The 12,279-nt window shown below is 45.9% G+C and overlaps 1 protein-coding gene across 4 annotated transcripts in view; it reads left to right on the forward strand.

Moving 5' to 3' along the window:
- The window catches only part of LOC308560667 (ADP-ribosyl cyclase/cyclic ADP-ribose hydrolase 1-like), a 31,249-nt gene extending 19,403 nt beyond the window's left edge, over positions 1 to 11,846 (forward strand). For 3 of the 4 annotated variants that reach the window (XM_081144820.1, XM_081144819.1, XM_081144822.1), the window contains 6 exons: positions 458 to 593; positions 2,436 to 2,521; positions 5,062 to 5,135; positions 6,658 to 6,750; positions 7,099 to 7,185; positions 7,697 to 11,846. In XM_081144820.1, the coding sequence (XP_081000946.1) occupies positions 458 to 593; positions 2,436 to 2,521; positions 5,062 to 5,135; positions 6,658 to 6,750; positions 7,099 to 7,185; positions 7,697 to 7,760 (540 nt within the window). In that variant the 3' untranslated portion in view covers positions 7,761 to 11,846. The other variant, XM_081144821.1, reaches the window with a different exon arrangement.
- Positions 11,847 to 12,279: the final 433 nt, after the last annotated feature.

Genomic DNA, 12,279 nt, shown 5'->3' on the forward strand with positions numbered 1-12,279 from the left:
TTCTTTCTTTCTTTCTTTCTTTCTTTCTTTCCTTCCTTCTTTCAGAAGGGGAGAATTGGGAAAAGAAGCAGGGAATGGAGCCCTTTGAAAAACAAAGAGCACTTCTCCCCCAAAGCAGCAGGGAGATAACATTGTTTTGCAGAAAACTTTAAGGTTTTGTAACTGCTTAATGCCCCCTCCAAAAGTGTTCCTAGCCTGTTTTGTGTAAGATTTTGATCAGCGGCTTTCAGACATTTTTCTGTTTTTACTGCAACCCAGAATAATAAGCTCACTTACATTGTGACATAGAACATCCCCCCCCCCACGCACAGCAGCAACACACTGAACAACATTTACCAGGCTGTATGTGACTCACTCTGATATTTTCTGTATTTGTCTATCATTTAAAAAGATGTGGATTTGTGGGTTTGGCTTGCTGAAAGGATCTCAACAATAGTTTGTGTTTGTTCTTCCTCAGAGTATCCTTTGGAGCAAATCAGAAGAGCTGACAAAACTGTATAGTCATGCCTACCCGGAGCTGTTCATGCTGGAGGACACGCTGATGGGCTACATTGCTGATGACCTCACCTGGTGCGGAGACGCAGGCTCCTCTGGTGAGGATCGGGGCCATGTGGGATCCTCTAGGGATGTGTGTGTGGGGTGAGAGCCCTGAGCTCTGCTAGGGGCCCTGAAAGATCGAGGTGGGGGACGGAGCCCCAGGGCCCACCCTGATGCCATCTATGCCCCAAATGACAGCTCAGCCTGATGGACAGCGGTGTTCTTTAGACCAGCTGGTGTGTTCATCCCTCCTTTCCTACCCGTCACCACCCCCCGAGTCCAGCACACTAACGTAGTGCTTGCTGGGACAGTTCTAACACTCTTACTGCCCACTCCTCAGCCCTGTAGGTCAGCTTCCATGGCCACCACCGTGGGCTTGTCTCTAACCAAAAACCTAAATTCCACAGCTATCTTTTGCCTCTGAGATAAGGCCCCAATTCCTTAGCATGGCTGGGCCCTGTCTCTCAGATGCCTCAGCTTCCAGCATTCCCGTTCTCCTGCCTTCTGCTCTGGTGGTCCTAGTCTAAGCCCACGAGGCTGCTTCTCACCTGCCTTTGCACATGTTCTCTGCACGGAATACCTCCCTCTCCCTCCTCTGTCTGAAGACTCTTACTCATCCTGCAAAATCAAGTTCAACATCAGCCTTCCCCAACGGTGCTGCACACCACCTCCCACCCAGGTTGACCTTTCTGTGATTTATTCCATTATGCTGGATGGAGTGGTCTCTGGAGGCAGGGCTTCTGTCTAATTCATCCCTCTATCCCCGGGACTTAACTCTCCAGTGTCTGTGCCATCAAAGGCAGTGGGTAAAGAAAACGTGGCACATGTATTTCTATAAAACGGCCCATTATTCAGCCTCAAGTAGGGAAATCTGGCCATTTTCAACAGTGCAGATGAATCTGGAGGGCATTGGGCTAAGTGAAATAAGCCAGACAGAGAAAGACGAATGCTGCATGGTGTCGCTTTATATGTGTGGAATCTAAAACAAGAAATTAAAAACAGGAACTCATAGAAACAGAGTAGAGAAGTGGTTGCCAGGGGCAGGGAGTGGGGTAGTATGGACAGGCTGGTAAAAGGGGACAAACTTCCACTTCTAAGACGAGGAACATCCGAGGATCTAGTGTAGAGCATGGTGACGATCGTTGGTAACACTGTAGAAGCGTAATTGAAATTTTCCAAGAGAGGAGGGCCTATGTTCTCTCACAGACACACCTGCAAAGATAAATATGGGAGTTGATGGCTGTGTTAACTCCACATGGGGAAATCTCTGCCCAGTGTACAGATGTGTATCAAATCATCACATTGTACACTTTAAATATCTTACAGTCTTATTTGTCAATTCTGTGTCAGAAATAACTAAAAAGTGTTTATGCATTAAGGCAGGCATCCTCAGGAGAAGAGACGTAGGAACTGAATTCATCCCTGAGTTTGGTGCCTGAGTTTGGTTCGAGGCCTGAGCTTTCTCAGTGGGGACAGTGTAGAAAGTCCAGGCTGTCTGAGCCTAGGGTGTGGGCCTAGCATGTGGGGGCAGAGAGCTGTCAAAGGAGAGAGTCAGCAGGAGGCAGAGGAGTGGTCAGGGAGAATGGCCCAAGGCCCACTTCTATCTGTGATTTCCCTGCATGATGTTGGGAGCTTGCCTGTCAGACGAGCTTTCTGCAGTTTCCCAGAATGCAGACTCAAAGCTGGTCACCGTGTTCCTGTCTGGGATTTGAAGGGGAGGGTAAGGACTCGGATGGGAGTCAGGGGCACGCAGTTAAATTGAGTCCATTCTCCACCCTCCACCTCGCCAGAGCCCCTTGGATAGTGGCTCTGCTTTGACTCCACAGCCAGGGAGGGATGGAGCTTAATGACACCTTGACTTTCCACTGCAATTATTTTCTACAAACTCTGTCTTTCAGAAATAAACAGTCAGTCTTGCCCCGACTGGACGTATGAATGCACAAACAACACTATGTATGTGTTCTGGAAGACAGTGTCCAAGAGGGTAGGTACCAAAAGTGAAATTCTAGAATTGGGGAAACCACGGAATGGAGAGGTCATCTAGTCAGTGGTTGGTTTGAATTCTTTTGGGATCACAGATCCTTTTAGAAACAGAAGTTTTGGATTCTTTCCTGAGGAAAAGGTTCCTGAGTACATTCTAGATTTTCACAGATAATTTTAGGGCTTGCGTGGAGGGCCCATGGGCCCCATGGAAGAGTCCTTGCTCTTGCCCATTGTTTGGGCTTCGGCTGCCAGGAATCTCCTGCTCGGTTTAATCCTCTGGCCCAGGTATTGGCCAGTCCTAGGTTCCTGGAACAGTCTTAATAATCCGCAAGTGCAGGCCACGCCCTGTGTGCCAGGCGCGGTCCTTGGGCTTCACCTGGATTAAAACCTTTCATCCTCACACGAACCCTCTGAAGTAGGAACCATGAGCATCACACCAATTTAAGATGCCCAAATAGTAGGAAAGCCTCTGCTGAAGGTCCACGGTGAGGGGCAGGTCTGGGAGTTAATCCCACTGTCTCACTGCAGGTCCGGAATCGGGGCTGGGAAACAGTCACCATCTTCCCCGCCCCCTTCTCTCTATATTTCTCACTTCGCGCTGAGCTGCCTTTGTGCATATTTCTTTTTTGTGTAAGTCACTCCTTCTCACGCAAGTGGACTAGGGAGAAAAGGGAAAGAAAGGAAGGAAGATGTGAAGGAAAGAGAAAGAGGGAGAAAGTAAAGCTACACTACTTGTAATTCTCCAAAATTCAATTCAGACACTGAGGAGCTGGGGCCAGTGGAAACTCACATCTGTGAGGTGCCTATTTGTGACAATCCCTGGGCCAGGCGCCTTACCTATGTCGCCCCATGTAATCCTCACAGTGGGTGCTGAGGGAAGGTTCTGGTGAGGAAATGAAGACTCAGAGGATAAGAGACTCATCCAAGGTCAACGGGCTGGTTAGGAGACAGAGCCCAACCCACTGTAAGGAGATTCAGGTAAACCCTGGTAGAGAAAGGAGGTAGCCTGGGATTTGAAGCAGGAAGACTGTTTCTACTTGGAAAGATCCTTTACCACCCATCTGACCTTCAACTGAGGATAAAACTCAGGCCTGTCTCAGGTTACCACAATGTTGAAACAAGATACCGCTATCCCGCTCACGAAGAATGCATTCTTTTAACAAATATTTGTTGAGTACCCACTATGTGCTGTGAAAAATCAGAGGCACCTTACAGGCTTTCGTTGTTTGTTTTTTGAGAAGGGTTTCTTGCTTTTTCTGAGAACAGTGTCTATTTGGTCCCTCTATGATATGTTTTGGGGCAGTGCTGTTGCTAAAAACTTGTAAAGCCAAGTCTCATGTTATAACTGACAAGCACCTGTTAGTGTTCCCCGCGCTGTCCTTGGAGCTAGGAGCACAGAGGTGATGGTGACGGACGGTGCACCCTCCCACTGGGAGCTCCCTGGGTGCACCTTTATCTTGGCCAAATGCGAGCTCATGGATGTAGGTAGACAGCCTTCTTTTACCAGACTAGGTCCTTTCTTTTTCTGACAGTAGAGGCAGTGCCTTTGGGGTTTGAATCCCCATCCCACTTTCTCAGTTCCATGTGGCCTTGGGGTAAAGGGACCCACACTTACTTCACGGGGCTTTGAGGATTACCTAGCATTGTGGGGTCAGTGCTTGACCCCCTACCCTCTGCCCTCTGCCCCTCTGCAGGACAGAAGCCACAGTGGATTTTCACAATTCTGTTTCAAGTGGCTCAGGGTGTTTTATCACCTGCAGACTAAAGGCCAGCTTTCTTTTCTTTTCTTTTTTTAATATGTCTGTATTAATTTCAGAGAAAGGAAGGGAGAGAGACACAGAAATCTCAATGATGAGAGAGTCATTGATCAGCTGCATCCTGTAGGCCCCTGCTGGGGATCGAACCAAGATCTCCTGGATCATCGCTGGATGTTCAACCACTGAGCAATACTGGCAGGGCGAGGCCAGATTTCTTGGGAAACCTTCGTGGTCCTCCATGAACAAAATTCCCTATCCAGCTTCAGACTCCCCTGAAGGTGGCCCCACACACCACTCTTCTCCTACCCCGAGGCCTTTCTGAATATTCATTCATTCCCCACCTCTCTTTGTCCCTGGGCAAGCCTCAGTGCCACCTGTCTCATTGTTCCGTTTCCTTACCCCTGGATGGTCTGGTCTGCTCCCTAAATGAAAGGCTCAATGTCTACAGTTTGTGGCACCAAGAAAGCTCCTTTATCTTCCTCCTGCAGCAATGTTCCTCTTACTCAGCTGAACTTCTGACTTCTGAGCCACCAATTTAGTGACAGTGATGTTGAACCTCACTGTGCAAACACAGATCAGAGAAACCGCTGCCAGAGCTCATGTGAAGCATAATCCCTCCAGTGGTTTGGGATGAAAGTCCATAGACCTAGTAATACTGAGCTGGGAACATACAGGTTATTTTCCGCATAAGCACAAATGCTAAGAGCTGTGTTGGGTGCAGCTGCTGGGGTATGCTGACTCAATCTACATGCTGAGGAATTGTGGGCTTTCTTTTCTTTTAAAGTTTGCAGAAAATGCCTGTGGTGTGGTCCAGGCGGTGCTCAACGGGTCCCACAATAACACCTTTGATAAAAACAGGTACTGGGGCGAGGGGGAGAGAAGAGGTGGAAGAGGGGATGGGGGGATAAGTGGTGATGGAAAAGAACACAGGCCCTTATTTCTCTGCATTGTGTTTGCAAGGGTTAGCTCAGCCCCGTAGTAGATATTTCCCCTGTAGCAAAATATGCTCCTGATGTTTAAGGTCACTCCTGAAGATTTGGGCCAAAAAAGGTAAAACTGTATTCAATGGAGAGATTTGTCTTTCTAAGTGAATGTTTTTGTCTCTTTTTCTGCTGCGCATAATCCTCTAAAGGGCCTAATGGTCCTTGTGCTGTGTGCAGCTCCCCCTCTGGACTCTGAGGCCTGGTGGAATTTCCTCAGCTCTGTCTTCCTTTACGCTCCACGCTGCCCATTTCCTTCCTTGGTTCACGCTGTTCCCCATATGACCAGCCCCCTCCCTCCCTCTGCCTCGCTAAACCCTCCCCATCCACGCAGATCTGCCCCGCGCCTCTGTCCTCCGTCGACACCTGAGTCCCACTCAGCACCACAGCTACGAGTGGGCACATCGGGAGCTGCGCCGTGCTCTTGACTTGCCTTATCCCCTTGCAGGCGGTGTCCGCAGTCTAGCTCAAAGCGGGGCCTCCAGAGGCCGTCCCGTGTTCTGTACGGGACTGTAGGCAGGGCGCGTCACCCCTGGGAGCCTGTGGTGGTACCTGCAGAGGTGGTGGTGAGGTGACGATGGGCTGAGACAAGCAGGAAAAAGGCCGAGCTCTGTGCCTGACAGAGGGGGCGCCCCTTGAGAACCAGCTCTTCTCTCATTGACTCCACGCCGTGGACACCCCAATGCCTCCTCCTCTGCTGACTCTGTACTTAGTGTTCACCACGTGGGTGACCTTTCCAGTCTTTGTTCTCCAGTCTTTCCCTGGGTAAGGCTGGATTGAGAGGGGGGAGCAGTCTAGGTGCCCCCAATGAGTTCCCCTGTCTCCTGTTTTCATATTTAATTCTACGAAGAATCATTTGTCCTTTTGTCTTCTTCTTTTGACCTCAACCTTGTGGGCCTTTGGATGAAAGTGCTGACGTCTCAGAATTTTATAATCTGGTAGGAGGGTCCTCTGTACTTGCCGTGGGAGTGGCCGGCGTCAGCGACATGGGGAAGAGTTGAGGGTGGGGCTAGAGCAGGACGTCAGTCTTTCAAAGCCCGGCTGCAACGTGCCTGAGCGGGTGGATGGCCTGGGGATTGCATGGCTGCAGAGTCTGCTTCAGCAGGGGTGGTGGACTGAGGTTCTGTCCTTCCAACTAGCTCCCAGGCGATGCCGTTCTGTTGGTTTAAGGCCCACTCTTGGAAAACCAAGTTCTTAAAGAATCAACATCATGGTCCAGATAAGGAATCTTATTGAGAGGGCCTTACTCATTGAGGGTCACACTGAAAGGGTAAAGGTGGCTTCAGTTCCAGAGGGTGGGTTCCAACCAATGGCGACCCACCTGCTGGCTTTCCAGGGGCTATGGGTACCTGAACTATTTAGTTTGGGGTTAACAGTGTTCCTTTTCTCTTATATCTTAGCATTTTTCTAAGTGTGGAAGTCCCTAATTTGAATCCAAAGAATGTTTCTACACTACAAGCCTTGGTCATGCATGACATTGGAAGAAATCACAGGTATATGTTACTACTTTGTACCCATATATTCTCAGGGTTACTTTAGGAATCACTGTGCAAAAGAATCCGCAGTCTCGAGAATGCTTTGAGGAAAGACTGGCTCAGGAAATGAATGAGGACTTTCTGTACATTCAGCCCATCCCCACAACCTCTCAATTTTATCTCCATGTTGGGTATCTACCTAGTTCTCACCTTCAGCTCCCCTGCTGACCTGTGAACAGTTAGAGGCAGCCTCAGCTTCACCTCCATATGCCAGGGCTTTGTGCAAGGCCTGCTACCTAGAAGAAACCGACTCAGGGAATGTTTGCAAGATCTTGTTATTTTAACACTTTCTTTGTTCTTTCCTAGTCACAAGTGCTTGGGACACAGCATTGATGATCTGAAATGGATTTTAAACAACAAGAGTATTCCATTTTCCTGCCAGGATGACTACAGGTAATTGATTTGTTCTTGAAGAAGAAATAGCCATCTTGCCATCTGCGGGCATTTTCCCTGGGGCCTGGATGGAGATCTGGGATGGTGACCTATGGTGACCTCTCTTCCTCCGCCTCCCCCCACCAGCCTCCCCCAGAGGTGTTCACAGCCAGGGACCCTCTGAAGAAAACAGGCTGCTGCTTCTGCTGTTTCTTGCTCATCAGCTGACACTCATGGCCCACATCTGTGCCATGTTGGAGCCAGACATTTGTTTTCAGCATCAAACATCCCTTCTCAGTATTTATTTTTATGACTTTACAAGTGAAATGAAACTCAGCTGGGCCCCACTTTAAGTCATTCACTCCTGGACTTGACCTTTCTCCATGTTGTCACTGCGGGAGAGGAGCTTGTCTGGATGCTAAGTGCTCAACCCATACTTTTGTTGCTAATGAAGGGTCTTCTTCCCTTGATGAATTGAACAATAGATGTATTGAACTGCCTCAAGATTTCCTTTTTTGCTTTCTTGTCATAGGCCTATCCATCTTCTTCAGTGTGCAAAAAATCCTGAGCATCCGTCTTGCAGCTCTGTAATATGAGCCGTAGGCATGGTGGTTTCAGATCTTTGAGATCTTCGTATGTGACTGTGCATGACTCAGGAAACACCGTGGTGGAAAGCTGAAGATTTCGGGGATCTTCTGTCATCATGTCAACACCAGAGATGAAGCCTTTCCCCCCAAAGTCTTAAAATAACTTGTGCTATAGGCATAGTTTTTATTTTTATGTTGATATATTAATATTCAAGAAAAGATGAATTATTATATAAAATTAAAATGAAAAATTTACATTGTTATTTTAATTTTCATATGATGTTTATATGTTGGCAACATCCTTTCTATTGAAGAATGACTACACCAAACCTCTCTAACTGAAACAGGCAAGTAAGGAAAGTTAGATACCCAAGCTTTTCAGAGCACTTTACATTTCCAAATGAGTGGCCTTGTCTCAGGATATATTATTGTACCCTTTTTACTAATAAACTATCATGGGTTTGGGTCATAGTTATGGGTCATGTTGGCGAAAATATTCTGCAGGATGTAAGCTACCCATGTGCTTGGTTCTTTACCTCTAACCCTTCTAACAGCTCTATGAGGTTGGTATTTGTTAGAGAAGAAAATGGAAGAGAGGTTAATATAATTCACCCAAAGTCATTCATTGAGTTCGAGGTAGAGGCTGAATTTGAAGTGAGCTCTGTGTGACTCCAAAGTACATGCACTTTATCTTTCTAGACCTATAATCCCAAACTGATAGTGCCTTATGCTCTCTTCAAACAAATGCATGTTGGATTAACTTGAATACAATAGAATCGAGAATGTGATTTTTCTGGATAGTTTCAAAATAGATACTTTTAACAATGTTCTTTTTAAAAAATTTTTTTTAATGTCTTTATTGATTTCAGAGAGAGGAAAGGAGAGGGAGAGAGAGATAGAAATGTCAATGATGGGAGAGTCATTGGCTGGCTGCCTCCTGCATGCCTCCGACTGGGGACCGAGCCCGCAACCCGGGCATGTGCCCTGACCGGGAATCGAACCCCGATCTCCTGGATCCTAGGTTGATGCTCAGCTGAGCCACACCCGGCTGGGCTCAAAATAGATACTTTTTTTTTTTTTTTTATCTTCTTCCTCCCCCTCCTGCTGTTCATGCTCATTGTCTCACATCTGTAGGAGGCAGTCAAAATACGTATTTTTCCTGGTACCGGCAGTTCACTTTGTTCATTTCTCTTTCTTTGTCTTGGTCAGAATTATCACTTTTATTACTCTCTCAAAGAACCAACCTTTATCTTTGTTGATTTTCTCTTTCTTTTTAAGTCTATGTGTTTTTTGTTCTTATCTTTATTATTAGATATATAGAAATTCCTTATAATTTCTTTGGATTTATAAAATCAGCTTTCTGCAATGGAAGTTTAGATCACTGATTTTTTTAAGCTCATTTTTTTATACATATATTTGGTACTATAATTTCTCCTGTGAGTAGGGCTTTAGCTGCAGCTTTTAAGTTTTGCTATCTCTCCTTTCATTATCATTTACTTAAAATATATTTCCTAATTTGATTGTTATTTAGAAATGTGTTGCTTAATTTTCAAACATCTGGATATTTCCCAGGTTTTTTTTTAAAACATAGATGTTTGAATGAAAACATAGATGTTTGAATGAAAAATTATCAAACTAATTTGAGACTCCTTGAGGGAACCCACTTGGTTTGTTGAAATCAGCATACATTTGGGAGTCAGGCATTTCTGGGTTCATATTTTGGCATCACTCTGTGATCTTGAATAAAACACTTAACCTCTCTGAACTTCAGCGTCCTGGTCACTCAAATAAGGATTATAAATTTACCCCCCATTAAAGTGTGGTGAGAACCAAAGACGATGACAGAAATTACAAGCCACAGTGCCTTGTAAGTAAGCAAGTACCGAACCAAGGTTGACCCCTTTCTGGTTGCCCCTGGCTGGCAATCCAGTTTCCTTTAGGAGCCCTCGTAGCTACAGCCATGGTGGTCAGTCATGGATTCTTCACTAGCCCCTTCTCCCCATGGGATTTACTCTTGACTGGACATGAGGCTGGGTGCTTGGGACCAGGGCTGATTAAGATTCAGACTTGCCCCAAGTTTCAGGGAACTCCACCTGCACAGCGTCTTCAGCAACAGGCCCCTGCCAATCCACTGGGTGACCTGGCTGTTTCCCCGCAGGACAATGCCTGCCTTGTTGTTGGGCTTGCTTGCTGCTTTCTAGACTCTCTGGGTGTATCTTTCTTGTTCACGAGGATGCCCCTGGAAGGAGGTGCCTGTGTCAGAAAAATGTTGTTCTTTAGTAGAAATCAGTTTGCAGGAGGCTTGTCCCAAGAAGACTCATTGGAGTGTTCAAGTCAGAGCCGGTGGAGACTAAGGGAGGCTGGTCCCGTGGTTTTTCACAGTGTGCTGCAGAGGGCCCCGGGAGCCCTGGAGGTTGCTGGGTGCTGGGGTGCTCTTCCCTCCTTGCACCACCTCTGTGTCTTTATTACCATGAGGGCCCCCCCCCCGCCTCCTCTATCTGTAGTTCCAAAGTGGGTATCTTTGCCATTGGCCATGCAGCCACCTGTAGCCCTGAGGCCTTTCTGACTACATACATAAATAGACCCTCCATATTCCTCTTCTTATCAGTGTCTCTCTACTGGATTACTGATTGCTCATAAACCTCCTAGTTGACTCAGAAACCAGCTACCCCCTGTCTCCACACTGCGTTCTTGTTCACTCTAGAAAATCCCCTATCATCCCAAGGTCCACCCACTACCACACTTACCCAGAGGCTGTGGAAATGAGCTGGCACCTAATTTCCCTTTTCTAACTCCCAAAGGCCATTTTCCTTCTGTAATGGTTCTTGACCTTACTTATTTTTTTACTTTAAAATATTTTTTTAAATTCTCACCTGAGGATATTTTTCCCATTGCTTATCTGAGAGAGAGGGAGAGAGAGAGAGACAGAGAGAGAGAGAGACATGAATGTGAGAGAGACACATCAATCGGTTGCCTCCTGCATGCGCCCTGACCAGGGCCAGGGATCGAGCCTGCAACCCAGTCAGGTACCCTTGATCAGAATCGAACCCGGGACCCTTCAGTCTGCAGTTTGATGCTCTAGCCACTGAGCCAAACTGACTAGGGCTTGACTTTATTTTTGAGGCACACTTTCAAATACAGATCTGACATTTTAGGCTGAATACTTGAAAAGATACACACACACATGCATGTGCATATAGAACCTATACACACTTTCATGATACAAAACCCATGTCTCTCCATCCACAGCGATTCTGTATTCAGTGGTCCTTTCTGTATCCCTGTGTCCCTGTTGGTGGAAACCTCTTTTTTGCCATATTCATGTCTCTCATATACCTGGTAGACAAAGCTGCTCACATATCAAATATTTTGGCAAAACACATTCTTTCTTTGGCTTGACAGCTTTCTGTGCCTTTAGCTTTTGTTGGAAACAAGCTCTACCCATGTCTGCACAGTCCTGGACACAAGGGACGCAGCAGGAGAGGCATCGACTAACTTCCTGGCATCCCACTCCCCCCTAGAGCAATGCTTAAGACTGTGGCTTGAGTATCTCAGGGAGAATCCATACTTTTTTTGTGGGTTTTTAAAAGGCTAGAACTTATATGCACTAGATGAATGTTCTGTGTGGCAAATTAAAATTGTATAAATAAAATGTTAACGTAAACCTAGAGTATGATATAACTATAAAAGGTATTTTATAAATACATTGTTAATCCAGATATTTTCTACAGATTTTTAAAAAATAACAAAGCAATTAATTATTGATATGACTAAAAGTTATCATTTCAATGTATATATATTTTTAATGGTCCATCAGGGAGTCAGTGCTGGCATCTCCCTGAGAGGCAGTGGTTAGCTGGCCCTCAGCTCACACTCACAAAGCACAGAAGGTTTTGAACTGTCCCTAACAAAGAATTTACCCTTGAACTTGATTCACATAGGTGCACATTGCCATTCTCATCTTCTGATTGAAGTGCAAGCAGCACAAGGTAGCGAAAACCATGGAATCAAGAGGCAGGCGATCCATTAGGCAAGTTTATTAACATCTGTGAATCTCCAGTTTGGAATGTATCTATAATAGACATAAATGAATTATATAAACAATAAAAGAATACTAAAGGACTTTGTGGAATCATTTTTTTAAAAAAGTTGCCTCTACAAATACCTCATGATCTCACTTATAGGTGAAATCTAAAAAGAGTCAAACTCATAGTAACAGAGAGTAGAATGGTGGTTCCCAGGGCTTTGGGGGAAGTGGGGAGATACTGGCCAAAGGGCATAAACTTTGTGTTATAAGGTGAGTAAGTTCTGGAGACCTCCTGTACAGCATAGTGACTGTAGTTAATAGTACTGTAGGAATAGCGCTGTTTGCTTTTTATTAAGAACCTCAGCTTTGAGAATCACGTAACACGCCTTTGTTCTACTCACCTTGAGACCTCCCGGGAGTCTGTGTGATGACACAGTGAAATGTGTGATGCTTAACAAGGTACATAAATGGGAAACATTTGAAGTCTTGATGCAAAATGCA

Source organism: Miniopterus schreibersii (assembly GCF_964146895.1).
Source record: "Miniopterus schreibersii genome assembly, chromosome: 1".
In the NCBI taxonomy this organism is placed as follows: domain Eukaryota; kingdom Metazoa; phylum Chordata; class Mammalia; order Chiroptera; family Miniopteridae; genus Miniopterus; species Miniopterus schreibersii.